General features: G+C 36.0%; 1 protein-coding gene across 6 annotated transcripts in view; it reads left to right on the top strand.

The window, feature by feature from the left end:
* POU6F2 (POU class 6 homeobox 2) overlaps window positions 1-22,245 on the top strand; it is a 485,143-nt gene that overhangs the window by 95,892 nt on the left and 367,006 nt on the right. For 5 of the 6 annotated variants that reach the window (XM_074340527.1, XM_074340528.1, XM_074340526.1 and 2 more), the window contains exon 2: window positions 20,306-20,477. In XM_074340527.1, the coding sequence (XP_074196628.1) occupies window positions 20,312-20,477 (166 nt within the window). In that variant the 5' untranslated portion in view covers window positions 20,306-20,311. Of the gene's footprint in view, window positions 1-20,069; window positions 20,209-20,305; window positions 20,478-22,245 lie in introns of those variants that run through there. The other variant, XM_019710251.2, reaches the window with a different exon arrangement.

The following is a 22,245-nucleotide window of genomic DNA, read 5'->3' as shown; positions in this document are numbered from 1 at the left end:
TCAAACTTGTAACTGTCAATTCTCTCATTTTTTAATAGAATACATGAATAAAGTAAGTATGAAAATCAACAAACGTAAGGACATTGGGTAGACAGATATACTAAAAATAAAAGAAGAAATCAAAAAAATTTTTAAGTTGACAAATGCAAGAGTTAGTTCTTTGAGGAAAACTAATAAAATAAAGATTTGATCAATTTAAGCAACAACATAAATAGGAAAAATACAGCAACAATGGATGTGAAGGAGATTAAAATTATAAAGACATATGTACAATTCCATTCAAATATACTTAAAAATATTGATAAATATAAATTATCTAAATTGACTAAGAAATAAGTAGGGTAATACCATAGTAAAATTATACAATTATTTTTAAATCCCTCCCAAAGAAAAAAAGAGAGGTGTAAAATCACTCAGGGCAAATAATTTTACTAGTAAATTATTTCAAACTTTCAAGAAAGTGATTTTCCTGCTACATAAATTATTATATAGATAGAAAAATCTGAAAAATGACCTGAATCATATTATGAACCAGTCTTCATCTCAACACAGCAATTGAAAAAAATTATACACTAGTTTTATTTATAATGGATATCAGTGCAAAATACTCCTTAAAATACTATGACACCAAATTCAGCTTAATTTTCAACAGAATATTCCTGGAATCCAAAGATGCTTTACTATTAGGAAACTTATCAGGAAGTTAAATGAAAGAAAAAGAGAAAGAATCTAATAAAGTACAAAAGCCATTTATTAAATAAAAAAAATTCTTAATGAATTGGTAGTTTCTTACATGATAAAGCCAAATTTAAATCAACACCAAAAATCCTACAAATACCTTATTTAAGTAAAACACCAGAAGGATTCCAATTAAATCAAGGCCTCACGTCACTACTGTTATGCACTATGTTTCTTATAATGTTATAAGAAATATGAAAGAGCCATAAATAGAAAGGAGGAGACAACTATTTTTGTTTGTTAAATACATGAATACATATGTATGGTTCTAATCGAATCAACTGAAAACTCAGCAGCTTTTCTATAGAAGAGCAATACCCATATATAACTTGATTATAGAAAGGGAAATTGATTTTATTCATAATAGGAACAAAACAAAATATTTGGAAGTTTTTAAATTAAAATGTCTATAATAGATATGAAAAAATAACCAAAAATTACTGATAAAAGAAATTTTAAATAAATGGACAGGGCCAAGTTTCTTGATGGTGACACTGAATATTATAAAGATGACATTTATCCATCCCTGTTTTAGTTTTAGAATTTGACAAAATGATTCTAAAGTTCATCTGGAAACAGCTGAGATTAAGTATGAAGTTTTTGAAAAAGAGGAATAGACTATATAGAGGATTTTTGCTCTGTTATACATATTACATAGCACATATATAACTATATAAAATATACATTAGACATATAGTATTATCTAAAATGTATATATTATACATAGTGTGTATATATGTGTGTGTGTGTGTATATATATATATATATATATATATATATATATATATATATATATATATTTGTCCATTATATATGGTCATACATATATATGGTCCAAAAACACACCTGAGATTCCATTAGAACTTAGTTTTTGATTCAAAAAAGAAGAAAGCATTATAAGCCAATGGGTTATTTAACTAATTGTATTCTAAAAATTGACTATTTACGAAACTGTAAGATTTTCAATTAATGCTATATACCCACATAAATTCACGATGGATTCTAGAATCACATAAAAAATAAAATCAGAGAAAATAAAAAATTTTAGTGAATATTTATACTTTTTCACGATGATTTCTCATCATAAAAGCAATAGAATAAATCATAAAGGAAAGGATTGATAAATATAACTGGATAAGAATTTTTAAAATCTTTTTGAAAAATCAACATTAAAAGAAATCAAAAGGACATAATGAATTCTAGAGAAAATATTTGGAATTCTTCAAGTTTGAAATCAAGACGACTCTGCCAGGTTACACGTTATTTACAATCATTCCTTTTAAAGTGCTCTTAAGGTCCTAGATGTGGCAAAAATACATTGCCTTTTATTTTAATTAAAAAATTAGCTAGCTGGAACAACATATCTAATATGGTATCAGTCACTTTTATTAGAACACTTCACTACCATAAAAACTATTTGAAAATATGAGGAAAAATTTATAGATTACAATTAGAGAATCTAAGTAATATCATTACACATAAACTATTAGGTTGGTACAAAAGTAACTGCTGTTTGAAAATTAAAAATAATTGCAAAAACCGCAATTACTTTTGTACCACCAACCTAATAAATGCTTAAGAAGTTTGCTCTAATGAAAACCATTTGAAAATGGAATCCTATAATGAAATCTTCATTTACTAAGATGCTTAAAAGTATTCTCAGTAAATTACTAAAATAAAACCTGTTAATTTAGCCTGAGAATGAGGTAGAATATTAAGGTATGTTAAGGACACTTATAATGTACCAACGATAACCAACATGAAACCATTTAACAATTTAATGAATGTGTTTGTCCTACTCTATAGTGTTTGGCATTCATTAGCACTTTGTTTAGTATTTCATCGTTTTCTGTAAAGTAATCAGTGTTTTCCAGAGAGATACACTTTCCAAATATCTTGTGTTACTTTAATTTCATCCTATTAATGAGAAAAAAAACAACAACCCTTCAACTGTGATAAAAGTTTCTGAAAGCCAAGAAACACATATATAAAGATTAACATTAATGCAGTGTTTTAAAATAACATTGCACATTTTTCATTTTCTTATCAGGTCCATGCCTTCTTTTTGTTTCCCTGTGTTTTTGTTCTTAGGCACTACGCATGCACACTGAATAAATGTGATGCTACTCATGTGAAACATTTGTGTGTGTCTATGGTATGTTTGCCATATTTTCTCTTGAGTTCATATGAAACTTCAAATTGTCCTACTAAATTTTTAGTATGCATGTATTTTCTTTATCATAAAATTAATAATGGCTAATTTATAATAATACACTTTATTTCCCTGCTATCTATACATCACTTAATGTAGTTATCCTGTACTCATGTATAGTTTAGAAAAAAAATAGTTTTCAGATAAGCTTATCAAAGTTAATAGTTTGCCAATAAAGGACAATTAATTATACTATTGTATTGCTTGTGGCATATTTGGGCTATAATCCAAGTTCCAGTGTCTTCTTTGAAGCTTCTATTCACTGAGCAGAAGAGACAACAGGATTTCTCAAAATTTGTGCAGTTTAATTCAGTAAAAATATTTGGGGATTTCTACGCAGTTTGATTTATAAGAAATTATATATATATATATGTGTGTGTGTGTGTGTGTGTGTGTGTGTGTGTGTGTGTATATATATATATATGGCAGAGAACTGCTTGGTCTCAAATTAAAAACAGTTGTATGCCTGAGCTTAAGAAAAAAGAGATCAGTGCATAGACTGCTTTGTTAAAAAGTCTTTAATTCAGTTAAAAAATAAGCTTTATTATTATTTTTTTAACCTGTAGCAAGAAAAAGCCTTGGCAGTTTGGCAACTCTAGGCCAGGTTCCACAGAGGAGCTTTTCTCTGATTTTAAAGCTCAATCAAACATTAGAGGGGTGTTTTAGAGAAACTTTCTGTTTCAATTTTTCTTTTAGTAAAATACTGTTTTATAGTTAAGAGTATAATAGATTCCAGTTTCAAGAAATTCTATCATACTACCCTTTCTTCAGAAAGCAGCAATTCCTCCTCTGACATAAATTTTCCATACCTAGGCCCTAAGGTTTGAGCATTTTCACTCAAAAGAAATATTTTGTTGTAGTCTAAGTTTTTATCTGTGTAGGAAGAGTTATGTCCAAAACACTCATTTCATTTCAGGGGGTTAGCAGGAGAGGCCAGATACAATTATAAATTACAGGAAGGCAAAAGCCAGGCTCTAGCCTCTCTGATGTTGAGTATACTAATACTAAGCACTTTGACTTTTCAAAAGTAATCAACTGTGTATTCAACGTAACTTCAGATAATGGATTATTTGTTTCTAAACTCTCCATGCATTTTTTAAAAAGTAAATGCATTTTGAAGACTTTGACTTACAACCCCAACGTGGTTTGGTTTTGTTGCTTGTTTTTTTCATTTTTTCTATGACATAATCTTTTTTTCCTCATTGGTTTCAATGGAGGGGTGATTAATTTGGCTACTCTACATTTTAAAAAAATTTCCACAGTTGAAAATTGTTATATGTTTGTTATGTTACTTCTTACTGATTTGCATGTGTAGAGAAACAGCTTTTGAAAAATCTAAGAGGGTCAAGAAATTTGAATTAAAACTTCATGGAAAATATACCTCAAGTGGAATCTTATGGTTAAATTAGGAATCATAGTTTAGAAATCATAGTAGATTTTAGAAGGTAGTCATCTTACTTTGGAATTCTCAACTGCTGAATTTGTGACAGAGAACCCAGCACAATTTACATCTTATAACTATCATTCTTAAGTATTCACTTAATTTTATTTGGTCTGTAGCATGCTTTTCAAACTCAATGTCAATATTTTTCAGTTTCCAATTAGGTAAAGACAAAATCAGTAGATAAACAGTTTTGAAAACTTGAGAAAAAAACTGGAGACAATCTGAGACAGAGAGAATATAATACACGTTGGAAAGAAAGCATCCCCAAGTCCTCTAAGGTTTCCTTAGCTAGTGGGTCTATTGTGTTCTCACTTTTTAATATCACTTAGGAATTCTAGTTTATGTAACTGACTAAAACTTCGTAGAATAATTCTCTCCCAGAATTTTTAGCAACTGTGGTAACACTTAATGGGTGATAATTTAATGGACCATTATTTTATTTAAATTGAATGTGTTCAAGATTTTTGATTATTTATGTAGTGTTGGTAATACTCTTTACTTGATAATGAAGAATTACATTCTTCCTGAATAACTGAGAGCATCCAGGTTTATTTCTAAACAATAATTTTCTAACATACTCTCTTAAACCATCCTTCCTAAAATACATGCACTGAATTACTGAAAACTGTACTTCTATAATGAAAGAGGCAGTTTAAGACAAACCATGTGCATCTTGATATGTTTACTTTTGTGGCGAGACATTAAGCAACACCAGAAGGTAAGGGGAGTTCACTGTTTTATTGTACCTGAAATTTCAGTATAAATGGACTTCTTTGGAGGTTATTCCCCTTGGGTGTCTTGTGCAGATTAGCAGTCCAGAGGACAAGTCTGTTTCTCTCACAGTATGGCACCTTCAGCACAGAACTGCAGGAGAAAAATTAATACTGATGCCCTCTATGGATAAACAAAGGAAATTTCAGGAACCACTGGGCCTTTTATGCCTCCCTTAAATTGCACCTCTGCACCTAATTGCCTCCAAAAGCAAACATAGTGTGCAGAATGTTTCAGTGCTCTGAGCAGCTCAGAATACCAGAAAGAGAAACCAGAAGCCATGTGCCAGCCTAAGTAGAAAGTTCAGAAAAGCGCCCTTGTGTTTTACAGAGTAATTACATCAGAGGTAATGTTTTGCTTAAATTGAACAGCATGGAAACTAAAGTACACTTAGGAGAGATGAATCCACATTTCATTGAGAAACATGTGGTTAGGTAGTTCTCTGTGATATCATTAAGTGGTGCATTATTTACTCTTGTAAAGTCTGTGGAATAACTCTCTCCTTTTTCACTTCCTAGTCAGGAAGTATTATGCTAAGCTCCAAGCCGTAGGAAACAGTTTGGAGAACAGACTTCCATGTCAGGGCATTTTAGCAGAGAACCTGGCTCTGTTTCACTGGGTTTCAGCTGTGGGATCAAATGCGTGATGCCACACAGGGCCCCATTTAATATGTGACTAGTGATGTACATATATGAAACCATTTTCAAAAGCGGACTTTAGCAAACAATCTCAAAGGAAGACGTTACTGTGTTTCTCCGGTGACATTTATAGCTCTCGTGTCAACGTGGTACTTCATTTTTAGTTATGCCTATCAAGAATTCAATGTTCCAGGCTCAGTCAAGGTGGATGCTAAAATTCAAATGGTAGCATCAACAACCTGGTCAGGAAAATGGCCACAGAAAGGATAAAAATAATATATATCCGTAGAAAAATATCTGTACTAAAGTTTGCCCATGCAGTCTCAGCCAAAGAAGTGAGACCACATAAAACATGCCCGGTATATTTTCTCCCATATATATTCAAAATTTGAAAGATGATTTATTGACAATTTCCTCCTAGGAATATTTTTATTGTTTCAAGTTAAACCTCATGATAGTTTTCCTTAAAGTCCCGACTGCCTTGGGTGGTTGGGTTAGTAGTCTCTTGCTTCCTGGTTTTGCACACTGTTCGTGAACTGTGGCACACAGTTCTAAAGCCTGATCTGAGATGTAAACGAAGCACCATTTATAAACATTGCACCTGAAATAAAAATTGGTGGTTGGTTTTCTCTTATGATATTGTGTTTTTCTAGGTTAAAGGAAATTGCATGCAATGATACTTGTAAGAGTGGGTATTTTCAATGTCATTTATCTGTGAACTATTGGAAAAGGGTTGAAAGTTAGGTCAGTGATTCTTCCTTGCTAGAAAATGTACTATCTGCAGGGCTGTTCTTTTCCTTCCTGTCTGTTATCTTTCTCATAGAAACATGCATTATAAGATTTAAAAAAAAATTTACCATCCAGTTTGACTTGATTAGAATTTATGGTGGTGGAGTCATTTTCAATGACAAAAGGATAAAGGACTAAATTGTCTTTCACCCCTTGAGACAGTGGTCTCTGCAGGTCAGTATGGAGGTCATTGGTAGGGCATTATGGGGACTGCACTTTATGGGGATGCTGCCTCTCGCCTGTGCATAAGTGTGCCCTTCATTATGGCATCACTGTCTTTATTACTTTATTTAAACGTCTCTCTCAGGGTTTCAGTGCCGTGGGTATTTATAGTATTCTGATAAAATATGCTGGGGCCCGTAATCAGGACAGAGGGCTTAAGCCCAAGAGGGACTTAGCTGGGAGGTGATGAGGAAAATTCCCTAGAGAAATCTATTTATTTAAAATATGCATCATGCTTTCATATTTTTAAAAATTTCAGTATCATACCAATTAAAAATTCTATTTTTCACTGAAGAAAGTGTGTTTTGCTAGGGAAATATTAAAACAGGATATTTTTTGATCAATTAAATAATTTGAGCAATAGAGTTCATATAAAAACAGTTATTTCAAAGAAACCAGTAGAAACCTGTAAGTAAATGGGATGCATGCTAAGGTGTTTGTTAAAAGTCAATTATAGGTTAATAGTCAAACAAAACTTGTAGTGCTGCTCTCTGACTACTGAGGGGGAAAATGGACAGTTAGATACATTTCTTAACATTTAAGGAAATCTAATGAACTGAGGTACTTCTTTAAAAAACCCAGTGAGAGTCTGTGAGTTTAAACAAATATAGCTGTGTGTTTTTTTTTATCCCAGAAAACCATTGTAATACTGCACTGATAAATAAATCCACTTTAAATAGCAGGCGTGAGCTTTGAAATAGAAAATAAATCCATGTAAAATGGCAGTGATGTTCAAACTTTTCACCATATTCGTTCATTGACCTGCACTCATTTCTAAGTGGCACTTTAATGGAGGACAGTGCATAATCCGAGACATAAGATTCAGTGGGGATTTTTTAGTGTCTTCCTTTTCTGTCCCTTTTCCATGCCTGGGGAGCTCAGGTCAGCCCTCTGTCTAAAGAGGAAAGTTCAAAGTTCAATGTTGCAGTGTCTGAGGATGCTACTACATGGTAACACATTAGCAGACTGAAATGCTGATACGGTTTTACATTTTTTCTTTTATTTTGATTGTTAACAGTTCGTATGTTGTTGTTGTTGTTAAATGGTACTATAAACAACTGGCAATAAGACAGAGTACTAGAAATTACATTAATCTGTACCATCATCCCTTAAAACGATCCCATTTTAGTCTTTTTAATGTCTTGGGTGTTTCTAACTTAAAGGTCACATGGCATTATAATGTTTTTGTAGTTTCCCCAGCCCAGTTCTTGTCATAATTAATAAATAGAGGGTCAGTCCAGATTCCAGCTCTCTAGGCTCAGTCTTTAAGTAGATTGCCTTCTTTCTCAATTACCTGATTTAATTATAGAGTCAGCATTATTCTGTTTAAGAATTGACCAAATAAAATTTTGTTTCATTTCAAAAATGAGACATAAGTGACTGTTGGAAGTGGACCTTGCTTGTTATTAGAGAGTAAACAGGTAATTTGTGAGAGAACCGGTTCGTTCTTTGATTGGGGACCTTGCTGGTTTATGTTTGGGGATTAATAATACATCAGACATTCGCACATTAAAAAGGAAGTGGATGTGAAGGAGGCAGGGTGGAGGATGCAGTTCCGCTGTTGGGCTGCTCCTGATTATTCAGGATTCCTGAGAACGGAGACTGTTGGAGGAGCAGTAGCATTTGCCCAGATATGCACCTGGCTCCCCTTAACATGTTTCTTGATTTTCTTATGCTAAAGGGAAAGATAGCAAAGTGTTTATACCAAACCGGCACCCTGTCAGGGGGCAATCTGTGTAAAGTTTCCTGCTGTCAGGTTAATAAATTTTTTAAAAATATCCAAAGGCAGAGGTAGGTGGAGAAAGCTCATAGTAACAGTTGCCATTCTCCAGCGGGTGGGTTTGTCTTAAATATCCAGTGTGGCTCTGGAATTTTCTTGCTGTTTTCCTAGGTTCTATACTTTGCGGTGCTTTTGTTCAGTTTTCCTTTATTAATACCATTTTGGTTTTATTTTTTTTTATTGTTTATCATTTTAAATTTCAAGTTTCTTTTCTTTTAGAGGGAAATAAAATGAGCATAATTTGTTTCAATATGGTGTTTTCCAGTTGCACACATACCCTATGCTATGAGCCTGAAGGAGGTTCTAAATCTGCCAACACTGGACCTTTCTTTGGGAGTACCTTTAAGTAATATTTATATTAATTCATACAGGAGTATTTGGGCTTTGGCAGTATGGGGGCTTATCTGTTCATTAAACATGTTGACCTGACTCAATATTTTAAATGTAAACTCCCACCTTCTGATTCTCAAAGTCAGCTTTCATAAAAATATGAAACAAAGGCACACTAGTTTGCTAACAGCTCTTACTCTGTATTGTGACACTATTGTGCTATCAAAAATGGACTAAGCCTTTTTAGTGTGGACATAGAGGTCAGAAACAAAAATACTCTATCTCTTTAGGTAGAAGAAAGTTTGTCATGCTCAGAGAAATGGAAATGGAAATTAATTTTTTTTGTAAGTATTCAAAGATCATTTTTAAAACCCACCTAATAAAGATACATAGTTCCTGACAGCTCTTTCTAATAGTTAGCTGCTACTTTTGTAAATATCTTAGTATGTTACATGAATGTCTATATTTTCTTTGAGAATTTAAAAGAAAATTCATGCTCAAACTTCTTTACAGTCTTTCCTTTTAAAGTGCTCTTAAGGTCCTAGATGTGGCAAAAATACATTGCCTTTTATTTTAATTAAAAAATTAGCTAGCTGGAACAACATATCTAATATGGTATCAGTCACTTTTATTAGAACACTTCACTACCATAAAAACTATTTGAAAATATGAGGAAAAATTTATAGATTACAATTAGAGAATCTAAGTAATATCATTACACATAAACTATTAGGTTGGTACAAAAGTAACTGCTGTTTGAAAAATTAAAAATAATTGCAAAAACCGCAATTACTTTTGTACCACCAACCTAATAAATGCTTAAGAAGTTTGCTCTAATGAAAACCATTTGAAAATGGAATCCTATAATGAAATCTTCATTTACTAAGATGCTTAAAAGTATTCTCAGTAAATTACTAAAATAAAACCTGTTAATTTAGCCTGAGAATGAGGTAGAATATTAAGGTATGTTAAGGACACTTATAATGTACCAACGATAACCAACATGAAACCATTTAACAATTTAATGAATGTGTTTGTCCTACTCTATAGTGTTTGGCATTCATTAGCACTTTGTTTAGTATTTCATCGTTTTCTGTAAAGTAATCAGTGTTTTCCAGAGAGATACACTTTCCAAATATCTTGTGTTACTTTAATTTCATCCTATTAATGAGAAAAAAAACAACAACCCTTCAACTGTGATAAAAGTTTCTGAAAGCCAAGAAACACATATATAAAGATTAACATTAATGCAGTGTTTTAAAATAACATTGCACATTTTTCATTTTCTTATCAGGTCCATGCCTTCTTTTTGTTTCCCTGTGTTTTTGTTCTTAGGCACTACGCATGCACACTGAATAAATGTGATGCTACTCATGTGAAACATTTGTGTGTGTCTATGGTATGTTTGCCATATTTTCTCTTGAGTTCATATGAAACTTCAAATTGTCCTACTAAATTTTTAGTATGCATGTATTTTCTTTATCATAAAATTAATAATGGCTAATTTATAATAATACACTTTATTTCCCTGCTATCTATACATCACTTAATGTAGTTATCCTGTACTCATGTATAGTTTAGAAAAAAAATAGTTTTCAGATAAGCTTATCAAAGTTAATAGTTTGCCAATAAAGGACAATTAATTATACTATTGTATTGCTTGTGGCATATTTGGGCTATAATCCAAGTTCCAGTGTCTTCTTTGAAGCTTCTATTCACTGAGCAGAAGAGACAACAGGATTTCTCAAAATTTGTGCAGTTTAATTCAGTAAAAATATTTGGGGATTTCTACGCAGTTTGATTTATAAGAAATTATATATATATATATACACACACACTGGGGTGCCAAAAATGTATACAAGTGGACACTTTGGTCAACGTTGCTCAAGCAGTAGTTTGCCGTAATCAGAAGTGTCTGGATGCGGATGGTAAGCACTTTGAGCATCTCTTGTAATTGCAGAAGTCAAACGTGACTTGTATTCATCCTTTGTTATTGGTATATACTGAGTATTACAATTTTAATACAGTTTTCCTTTCATAAAATGTATATATATATATATATACACACACACTGGGGTGCCAAAAATGTATACAAGTGGACACTTTGGTCAATGTTGCTCAAGCAGTAATTTGCCGTAATCAGAAGTGTCTGGATGCTGATGGTAACCACTTTGAGCATCTCTTGTAATTGCAGAAGTCAAACGTGACTTGTATTCATCTTTTGTTATCAGTGTATATTGAATATTACAATTTTAATACAGTTTTCCTTTCTTAAAATGTGTATATATATATATATATACACACACACTGGGGGTGCCAAAAAGGTGTATACAAGTGGATGCTTTGGTCAACGTTGCTCAAGCAGTAGCTCCCCATAATCAGAAGTGTCTGGATGCTGATGGTAACTACTTTGAGCATCTCTTGTAATTGCAGAAGTCAAACGTGACTTGCATTCATCTTTTGTTGTCGGTATATATTGAATATTAGAATTTTAATACAGTTTTCCTTTCTTAAAATGTGTATACATATATATATACACACACACACATTAATTAAGTACCTCTGTTAGAATTTCTAAGATGCTGAAAGTAAGCTTTTTTTAGGATAGAGGTTGGATGTACATTTCAATCACTAAATGCAAATTCACTTTAATCTGCATTTTATTCTGATTAAATTCTGATGCCTGTGGGAAGCCATCAGATTATGAAGAATGTATGAATATAGGGTATGTGTATGCAATGTCGATACTGCTGTATAACCCCATTACCAAAGAACCAGGTCCAGAGGAGCCTGGTTTGAACTCTTATTGATGCTTTTTCACAAAGGCAGCAGAAGCTGAATTGATGGAGCTATTAGGTTGTCAATACCAGTGTCTCCCTTTCTTCCCAGATAAGTATACATGAAGCATCATCCATACAATCATTTTAACCTCTTGGGGGCAAAGGAGCTATAGAGGTTCAAGGTGATGATCTAGGTGAGGAGATGCTTTGTAGAAGTCCAGAACTGTCAGACTCTTGTTTGACTGGTTATTGTCATTTCAACCTATACGTGTGCATTGATGAGCTGTTTTGCTTGTATTATTTGCTTGTTTTGTTTAAATACAGCTGTGTCTGATGCTTTCATCTTTAATTGGAGTTGTCTCTAGAGTATAAGCATAGTTAAGAAGATGCATCACTCATGATGGTATTCGGAGAAAGCTAGAGACCCTAGGTGGTGACTGACAGGGGAGCAGGAGATTGCATACATATCTGAGGTTCAACAAAGAGACAAGAGACTCTTAAACTGTGCCCACAGGTACGCACTTAGATGAAATACCATCCTGACACCAAAGCACATCAGATATTTTGCAGTCTCATTTTATCCTATGATTCTGAATATTCACCTAATAAATATCCCCTAGATAAAGTGTTAGGGATTGGTAGGGGCAGCAAATAGTGTGATTTGCCCAGGACATCTTCTGAACAGGTGCTCTACACCCTATTTCACTCCATAATGACCTAGTCTGCCCCTAAGGCTGTGTTCACCTAGTTATGGGTCATAATCCATTAGAGAGGGTTGGGTTGCAGATGGCTTGCACCAACTTCGTAGGCACAACTTTTGGGTTCTTTTTGGTAGATCATGGTAGTCAGTAATGCTTAGAAATGGGTAAGGGCTTGCTACATCCCCAAAGCCTTGCTACCTGGTTATAATGATAATGAGCTCTGAGACCAAAAGCTGCCATACATTATTAAGTACACTTTTATTAACAAACTATCCCAAAATAAGTTCAATCTGTCTGTAAGCTTAATGAAGTCATAATTCTCATTTCCAGTGAACCTTACACACCTTGCATGGAAGGTTCATTAAGGCAGATACAGAAACATTCTAGAAGCAAGGTCTGTTTCTCTTGCAGTCACCATCAGGCAACTAGAACTCTCTGACCCAAAGACTGGACATGGGATGGTTTGGGGATCAAGCCTTCGTTCCCTGGCCCCAGATACATAGACCACAAGACTTGCTAGATTCTTATTCTTTGGTTCCACACAAGTGTGGGGAGTGTTGTCTCCAAAATACTTTAGCTAATACATATTTCAACCTTTATTAATGCTGATCAAATCATTAATTTAACTCTAATACAAATTATACTAATCAGCAAAATGCAGGGTGAGGGAGTGGTGGACAGAGAACAGTAAAGGGAACTGACGTAGCTAAAGAGTTTGTGGGAGCCACGCCTAGAGTGGGGCATTTCTGATTAAATGCTAGCCCTGGCACATGAATACTGATTAAGGGAATTGACTGAACCTAGGGTGGAGCTCAAGGGTCTAAAAACCTTTTTTGTAAAGAAGCAGACAGTAAATATTTTAGGTTTTGAAGACCATAAGGCAAAATGTAGGCTGCCCCTGTGGAAAGGACATGACTTTGGAGAGACAGTCCCTTCAGGCAAAGGCATGTCCTAGCAATGGACCCAACTGTGATCCATCCTCGATCAGCATACCTGGTGGAGGAGAAATGAGTGTGTTGGTCCTTAAAAGGGGCTCTGGACAGCACACCAAAGCATCCACTACGACATGTTCTCCTGTTCCAAGCTAGAGCAGGGGAGAAAAGGAACACACAGTCAATTATATGCCTTCATGTGGGAAGTTGTACGATGGAAAGTGGTCTATCAATATAGCACTTTCTATCTTTCAAAACATATTCATATACATTATCTGTACGTTACCTCACTCTAATCTCACACTATCACCCTTAAGCTATAGAAAGCCATGTTGGTATGGAAAACAAGATGGAAGAGATGGTGATTCCCTCATGGTCATGCAGGTGCTTAGTGCTAAATCAGGGAGCAGCCATGAGTCTCCTGAAAGTTCCTCCGTACTGCACACTCCAAGACCAGCATTCATTTTGGATTTTCAGTGTCCGGCTTGATTTTCACAGACTTTTCCTTTATTTCGGGATGGGATTAAGTAAAATTTCAGCCACACTGACTGTAAAGTGAGAGATGGGGAAATACATAGCAGTTGAGAATATTAGGCTGAGGAAAGAAAAACAGGTTGGGATCAACATTTTGCTGTGAAAATCAACAGTATGTATGTGTAAGGTTTGTAATTAAGTTCATTATAATGTAAATTTCTGTCTGTTTATTATTTGCTAAAAATGTGAGATTTTCTGGTTTCCTCAAAACAATTTTTGTTTTCAGTGTAGGAAGTGACATTTAAAATAAAATAAGCAGTGGTGGGTAGATTTATAGTCCTTTTGATCATCATTAATTGTCAAAATTTTCAACAAAAGATGTATACTTACATCGATGGAAAAAAAAGTAAAAATGAACTATGGTCTTATTTCCAAAAGTCAAATAGATGTGTTTTTAAAAATTGTTGATAGAGGGAGGAAATATTAATAATAAAAATGGAAAGTCTTCATAACTTTTGAGAGAAAACATTCTACAGCACATTAAATATCATATTGAGAACTAACCTACTCAATAATATGTGGTAATTGGTAAAAGAAAGATAAAAATTGCTTTTCTTCATTAGTCATGAAGTAACAAAATACACACTTGAAGTTTTCTTTTCCCCAAACCCACGAAGGTCTAGTTTCTTCCTCTTAATTATTTGTGATTTTGAGCGTTTCACTTCTTCTTAGTGAGAGAAATTAAATACAAAACATGATGCTGTCTTTACATCTTAAATCGGCTATAGATAACTTGTTCCCCCTTTTTCCTAAATTGAAATGTGGCATTTTAAGAGGGAGTGAAATCCAACATATATATATTTTTCCCTTTATAATGGATATAATTTTTCTATTGATCTGTTGAGTACAACTTTGCCATATCCTGGCTCTTCAAAACCAAATGAATTGTTTCTTTGGATTTTTGAAGCCTGCCTGTCTTATTTACAGTTTCCTAAAAGCCCTTCTGATCGCCTGTTTCAGATTTGGTTTGTGCTTACATAAGAATGTGCTGGGCTCAGTTCAAGCTCAGTTTAGAGGGGCGCAGGTACTTCCATCGCGTGGCTGTCGCTGGGCACAGATGCTTTGCTGAGTTAATAATCTCTCTGTCTTTAGTTTCTCTGACTATAAAATGAGAATGATTATGCTTACAAAAACTCTGTTGGTTAAATTATTGAAGGCGGTTAGCTGAATTATATTTTTGTTTATCTGGTATTATTTTTAACAGCCTGGTAAAAGCCCAAGTTGAATTCTCCTCCTTCATACAGTACCCTATGTCTGCTCTTCAAATCAAGTTTCACAACAGAAGTGCATGGGGACATCTTTATTGAAAAATGATATTAAAGTTATCAGGAATTAGTATATGATGAGAGAGTATGCACACTTAGTCTATACTAAGCCATATATAATTGTATATAAATGAACTGTAAGGAATATTAATTAGGTAAAAGTTATTAGAATGTGAGAAGCGCTTGACATATGTGTACTTGTTGAAGCCTCCTAGTCTATTATTGCAGAATCGTTAAAAATTAGAGCTCTAACTTACATTAGCGAATTTCCAGTAGCTGTAATCTAAGTGGGCACATTCTAAACTGAGTTTCAAGAAGTTAGATAATATAATAAAGGTGATAAGGGAAAGGCCTTTCTTGATCAGACAGTTTGGGGTAATGTTAGGTTAAGCAGGCTTGAATCGGTTTCTTTCCCGGTAGAATTTTCTGATGCATGTTCCATGAGGGTGTGATGCAATACCCATTTATTGTACAGTAGCTTTTGGGGCAAGTGTTCTGTGGAATGCTGTTTGAGAAATACTGTCTTATTCCAACCTTTTCATTTTCTAGGTGAGAAAACAGGGTGAAAGTGGTTAGCAATTTGCTAAATTTATGTTAAGAGAGTGAACCTGAATGCATGCCTGGGTGTTTGACACTCCTTGATGTTCTGTCTACTACATCACATCGCCCCATAGATTTCACCCAAGCAGCATCGGACCGAAAAGTATTTTGTTCCTAGAGTCTGAAGGAAAGAAGATTGAATACACAACATGCTCTGGGAATTCATTTTCCAGGACTTAGCACCCTTCGCAGTCCATAATCCAAGTTATGGGAGACCCATATGGGTTCTGAAGGCCATGACTCTCTGTTTTTTCACCCCGTGCCCACTGAATACAAAAAAATGTTAATATTTGGAGATGCATCTACTAGGATTCAAAATACAGATCCACGACTTATTAGCTATATGGCTTTGGGACAAGTCACTTAGCCTCTCTGAGTCTCAGTCCTTTAACCCTAAAATGGTAAATACCTGGCACAGTTGGGTGACTTGAAATATATCTGAAGCACCTATCTGGTAAAGGCATTCAATAAAAGGGACCTATTGTTATAGGCCTGAAAGAGATTTAAATAATGTCTGTATAGTTCTGCTGTTGATTGCAGCTCTTTCATTGTAGGACGCAGTGAAATTTTTGTTCATGCAAACTACCTCTCCCACTTCTTTTCTTACCATCTGGCTCTTGGGTCTCTGATGACCCCTGTGAGTGTCCTGTATTGGCATATGCCACGTCCTATTGTACATACTTGGCATTGTTCGTATTGGACCAGTCACTCTCTTCTATCAGGGCTGATAAACAAATTTCAGAGAAGTCCCAGCTTCTTCAACTGTAGCTGTGACAAGTTCAGATTTTCTAGTAAGAACTCTTTACCAATTCGATTTCTTTTCAAGATTTTATTGGGGAACAGTGTGTACTTCCAGGCGTTTTTTCCAAGTCAAGTTGTAGTCCTTTCAGTCTTAGTTGTGGAGGGCTCAGCTCAGCTCCAGGTCCAGTTGCCGTTTTCTAGTTGCAGGGGGCACAGCCCACCATCCCTTGTGGGAGTCGAAGCGGCAACCTTGTGGTCGAGAGGACGCATTCCAACCAACTGAGCCATCCGGGAGCTCAGTGGCAGCTCAGCTCAAGGTGCCGTGTTCAATCTTAGTTGCAGGGGCCACTGCCCACCATCCCTTGTGGGACTCGAGGAATTGAACCAGCAACCTTGTGGCTGAGAGCCCACTGGCCCATGTGGGAATCAAACCGGTAGCCTTCAGAGTTAGGAGCACGGAGCTCCAACCGCCTGATCCACCCTTTTTTTTTTTTTTGCCTGTACTAGATATTTCTGTTCCTGTTTGCTGCTGCAGGGATCCTTGCATGTATTGAAGTTGCAGCTCTCTTTCATCCCTGCAAGCACTTATGTAGGTGCACATTGGAAAATCCTTTCCTCACTCTGGCAGAAAAGAATTTTACAGACTGCCACCGCTTTTGGCAGAGAGAGAATGACTTCCAAGCTGAGTGCTGCTTGAAAGAGGCATTCCCCCATCACTTATAGGACTGTACTCAGTGGTTACTGCTTGTGACACATTTTCAAATGGACCCCCCAGTGGCTGCAGCTGTGATTAAAAGCTGTCTGCTATCTGCCTCACTGGGGGTTTCCTGTTTAACCATATCATGCACATATATATGTGGGTTGCAGCTGCATCATGGCAAACATAGTGTTTTCTAAGATGAAAAATCAAATGAGTACTTGAATGATAAACTCCTGAATTTTCCAAGCTTAAGTCACTAAGAGACACTAGTTGGGAACCCAACCATGCGTGAGGTACATAAAAGTAATTTAAAGAAGCAGAGTGAATGGTCAGTGAATGTATACCATCTGCCAGTACATGCTTTGCATACATCAACCAGACTGAACATCTTAAAGATTTGAGTGCACTTGAACTTAGTAGCTGCATTTCAGCTCCTCTGTGTGATTCTGGATTCAGTTTGACCATTCACAAATAGAGCAAAAACAGGATATTCTTGTTTTAAGATTACCCAGATATTCACGGATACACTAAAGACCACATTTGGCATATCGTAAGGGTAGTGCCTGGCATTTTAAGTATGTTTACCATTAACACTACCTTAAAAGGTACTCAAATGAGCAGTGAGGCGTCAAAGACTCATGTCTCGAAGGCACAAGTCACACTCCTTCCTTTGGATGAGAAAGACTGAGTATTCAACATTTTGTAAAGTAAAAAGAATGTGCTAGAATTTAAACCTGAGCTCTTTACTTCACGTGATGAGTATACCTATCAAAGCCATGAGGTAAAACAGTGTTCCCCTCCTACTCACCCTGCTCCACCAATGAATCAGAAGAATCCAAATACACATTCTTTCTTAGATACAGAGGAAAGAAATTTGGGAGAAATTTGAAAATGTTGTGTCTCCTTTCCCCTCTGCCTGCTTCCACCCAAATTTCAAGGACTCCAAATCTCAGCAACCAAACACAGTATATGAAATGCTAATGTATCACTAGCAAATTTAGGCTGACAATACAGTGAATCGACCACATTGATTATATTTCAAATATTCACAATATGGTGAGACAAGCCTAATTTATTTTCTAAAGAGTTCAAGGTAGGTATCACCATTCCAGAGGGGGGAACAACGGAGAAATGTTTGTGGTTGCTATCTGCAATAATCTGATGCTGACAGAGAGTAGTATTTTATTTAGTAATTAACAGTGTAAAGGGGAGAGGAGCTGTCATGTTGGTTCTTAAGCTGGGGAATGTGATGAAAGATGATATCTGCGATCTCATCCTTTCCACTTGTTTAGGATTGTCAGGATGAGAAATGTCAGCATTATGAAAGCTCGGCTCTGCTCTTGATATGATAAAACCCTTCAAAAGCCAGTCTTTCTCTCACCCTCATCCCCCTCCTTTCTTGCTCTCTCTCCGCACTTGCTTTTTTATTTATCCTGTTTTGTTAGATGGCAGAAATATAATTCTTTTCTTTCTTCCTATTATAAGCCACCATTTTTGTTTTATTATATGTTTCACAACCCCTAATGCCCCACTGAAAATTACCTTGTTAAATGACAGTGTTTCAAAGCCATGAATCCTTTCCACCATTCCCTCAGAGGTTTGAAACAGTCAACAGACTGTAAAGAATAAATAATAAAAAAAGTATTGATTATTTTGATGACTGTGAGATTCAATTAAGTATTAATTTTGCCCTCCAGTGGACCTATCAAGGTATTCAAAAGGGAGGATTCAGCTCGGCTAACTGCGTGCAGAGTGCTTCAGCCTTAAATAGGGAGAAAATGTGTTTACCTACAGTATTTGAAGAAGTGCATTGATGCACAGAGTCCAATATTTAAGTGCTGTGCAAATTAAGCCCTGGTGACAGTGACATTGTTTTCGGTGGTATGAGTATTGACTTAAGAAGTGCATTTGATGACAGCTTAAACTATTTGTATTGATTAACATTTTCATAGATTATCATGTGTCATATCAAATTCACTTTTCAGGCATGAATACATTAAAAAAATAATAACCACAGGCATATCGCAACCAATGCAATGATGGGACCAGAGGGCTTGCGGCCCCACCTGCTCCTATGCTGGTCACCTGTTTCCTGCTCAGGAACCACTTAGGCATGAACTTGGCAATAAATAGCCTGCAGATAATGCAAAAAGGGCACCTCTTGCTTTTCTTTTCCTTCTGCATCTGATATTTGTGCTAAAACAATATTGGGCATCGGGGTTTGCAAATGCAATAAAAGACTACACTTGGAAAATATTTCTGATCCTAGAATGCCCTCCTAATGAGCTGAAGATAAAACAGATTTAAATTATTGGGGCCGAAAGTTTGCCCTTTTTTGGAGGTGATTTTTGTTTTCTTTTTCTTTAATGCTCTGAGTGTAAGATGCTCTAGATTTTCGAATTATTGAACACAGTTTGTAAGTATGTTTCCGATTCCTTTAAAAATGTTAAAACTAATTTTCATCTACTTTGTCGTGTACTGTTTGCTTTGAAATGTTCATTTGATTGGAGGTTAGTTTCCGCCCAAATCTGGGACGGCTGGAGTCAACTTCTAAGGGCGCTTATGGAATTTACATAAGAAATCGCTTTTATTCCAGTGACAGCGTTTTGCCGACTCTTTTCTCCCTATCTCTTTTCTCTGCTCTGGGGACAGGGTTTAATTGCTTGTCCCCCAGGGAGAGGGCTTCTTAAAATAGCCGGCGGTTCCTCCATAGGGTGCGCCTTCCTTTTCAGTGTGTTGCTGAAGTACAAACCCAGCACTTTCTTTTTTCTTACTGCGTTAAAGACAGAACAAGGTGTAAAAACATTTGCACAAAAAGCACATCCCTCAATTAAAGCTGTGTTGGTTAGGTTGCTTTCAAAGAAGTTTTTTTTCCCTCCCCTCCGAAGCCTCCTGAATCTCTCACATGCTAGTTGAGCTTTAATAGGGTGGGGAGTAATGGAGAACTCCTCGGATCTGTAATAGCTCTTCACTTGACTGCAGCCAGACAGAACAGCGGGAGCAGCCAGAGATAAGAGGAGAGAGGGAGACTGTGCGTGTGGAAGAGGGAGAAGGGAAGGGAGAGGGAGAGAGGACACGCACACTGAAGCTGCCACTTTTTCCCTCCCTTCACTCTTCCCCTATCCTAGGATCCAATGATAGCTGGACAAGTCGGTAAGCCCTCGCTGTCAGTGCGGAGTGAAATGAATGCGGAGCTGAGAGGTGAGGAGAAGGCTGCTACTTCAGACAGCGAGCTGACTGAGCCCCGGCTGGCGCCTGTGGAATCAAATGACAGCGAGGACCCTCCCAGCAAGCTCTTCGGTAAGTCTGCCTAGGTGTTCATTTCAGTCCCACCATGCTGTCCAGAAGAGCAGTCCGCACACCCACCCGCTTCCCCATCCTCCATTCAGTTTTCTCGTGCGTGTGTACTAGAAAGAGGAGCTTCGCATCCTGAAGGGGCCAAGCCACTGAAGCCCGGTCCAGCTGGCTCAGGAGGACGTCCTCCAAACTTTTCCCGACAAGGAACTTCCTTGCTGCCCATTCTGACTTGTGAAATATTGCTAATTCCCAGGCTAGGAATTATTTGGAAAAGGAAGATGGTAATCCTAATCAGGAAATCAGTTCCACTCTGAGAATTGGTTAACGTTTACTGAATAAATATCGACTCGGTTTCGGGTTGCTCTGCTGCCTTTTGTTAAGGGGAAGGAGAGTGAAGTGTTATTATCTGTAGTCAAAAGACGGGAGAGGGAAATGAAAAATATCAATACAAGTCGTTCCAGGCCAGGTATAAACAAAGGTGGCTGCGGGAATTGTTCAAAGAAATACCACTTTGTAGTCACAATTAGAATGAATATCTCTCTCTTCTTTTAAAAGGGTGATGAGGAAAGAAAACAGGTCCTTGGCGGCCCTCCCTGACCCTGTCCCCTTTAACAGATGTTTACAGCCCCAGCCTAAGTGCAGAGGCAGCTCAGCACCTTTTAGGAACCTTTGTTTCATAAACAAAACAAGAACAAGCAGAGTGCCACTCCAGCAAAGACATCTGTCATTCAAACAGATGACACTCTGTAAGCCGACTCAAGCAACTGTGGTCTCTGATCAGAGAGGCGAGCGGGCTGTTGAGGCGCGTGACTGAGTGATGGATGGCGACAGATGTCTCTGCTGGAGAGGCGTTTTCTGGGCTAGAGTGACACGCGACTTCCAGAACACTTGCTCCTGAAACACTTGCTTTTAATTATTTTCCAGTGTTTATGTACTTGTATCACTAAATATCTATCTATAATACCTACAACCTGTTTATACACATATACTAACCTGATATATATATCTGATTTTATATATATAAATTATATATATGATTATATATATGTGTTTTACATGTATATGTATGATTATATATATACATACACACACACACATATATGTGTATATATATATGGCAGAGAACTGCTTGGTCTCAAATTAAAAACAGTTGTATGCCTGAGCTTAAGAAAAAAGAGATCAGTGCATAGACTGCTTTGTTAAAAAGTCTTTAATTCAGTTAAAAAATAAGCTTTATTATTATTTTTTTAACCTGTAGCAAGAAAAAGCCTTGGCAGTTTGGCAACTCTAGGCCAGGTTCCACAGAGGAGATTTTCTCTGATTTTAAAGCTCAATCAAACATTAGAGGGGTGTTTTAGAGAAACTTTCTGTTTCAATTTTTCTTTTAGTAAAATACTGTTTTATAGTTAAGAGTATAATAGATTCCAGTTTCAAGAAATTCTATCATACTACCCTTTCTTCAGAAAGCAGCAATTCCTCCTCTGACATAAATTTTCCATACCTAGGCCCTAAGGTTTGAGCATTTTCACTCAAAAGAAATATTTTGTTGTAGTCTAAGTTTTTATCTGTGTAGGAAGAGTTATGTCCAAAACACTCATTTCATTTCAGGGGGTTAGCAGGAGAGGCCAGATACAATTATAAATTACAGGAAGGCAAAAGCCAGGCTCTAGCCTCTCTGATGTTGAGTATACTAATACTAAGCACTTTGACTTTTCAAAAGTAATCAACTGTGTATTCAACGTAACTTCAGATAATGGATTATTTGTTTCTA

This window comes from Rhinolophus sinicus, linkage group LG09 (genome assembly GCF_036562045.2).
Source record: "Rhinolophus sinicus isolate RSC01 linkage group LG09, ASM3656204v1, whole genome shotgun sequence".
In the NCBI taxonomy this organism is placed as follows: domain Eukaryota; kingdom Metazoa; phylum Chordata; class Mammalia; order Chiroptera; family Rhinolophidae; genus Rhinolophus; species Rhinolophus sinicus.
Note: the sequence above shows the minus strand (reverse complement) of the source record. Positions and strands in the feature narration are given on the sequence as shown.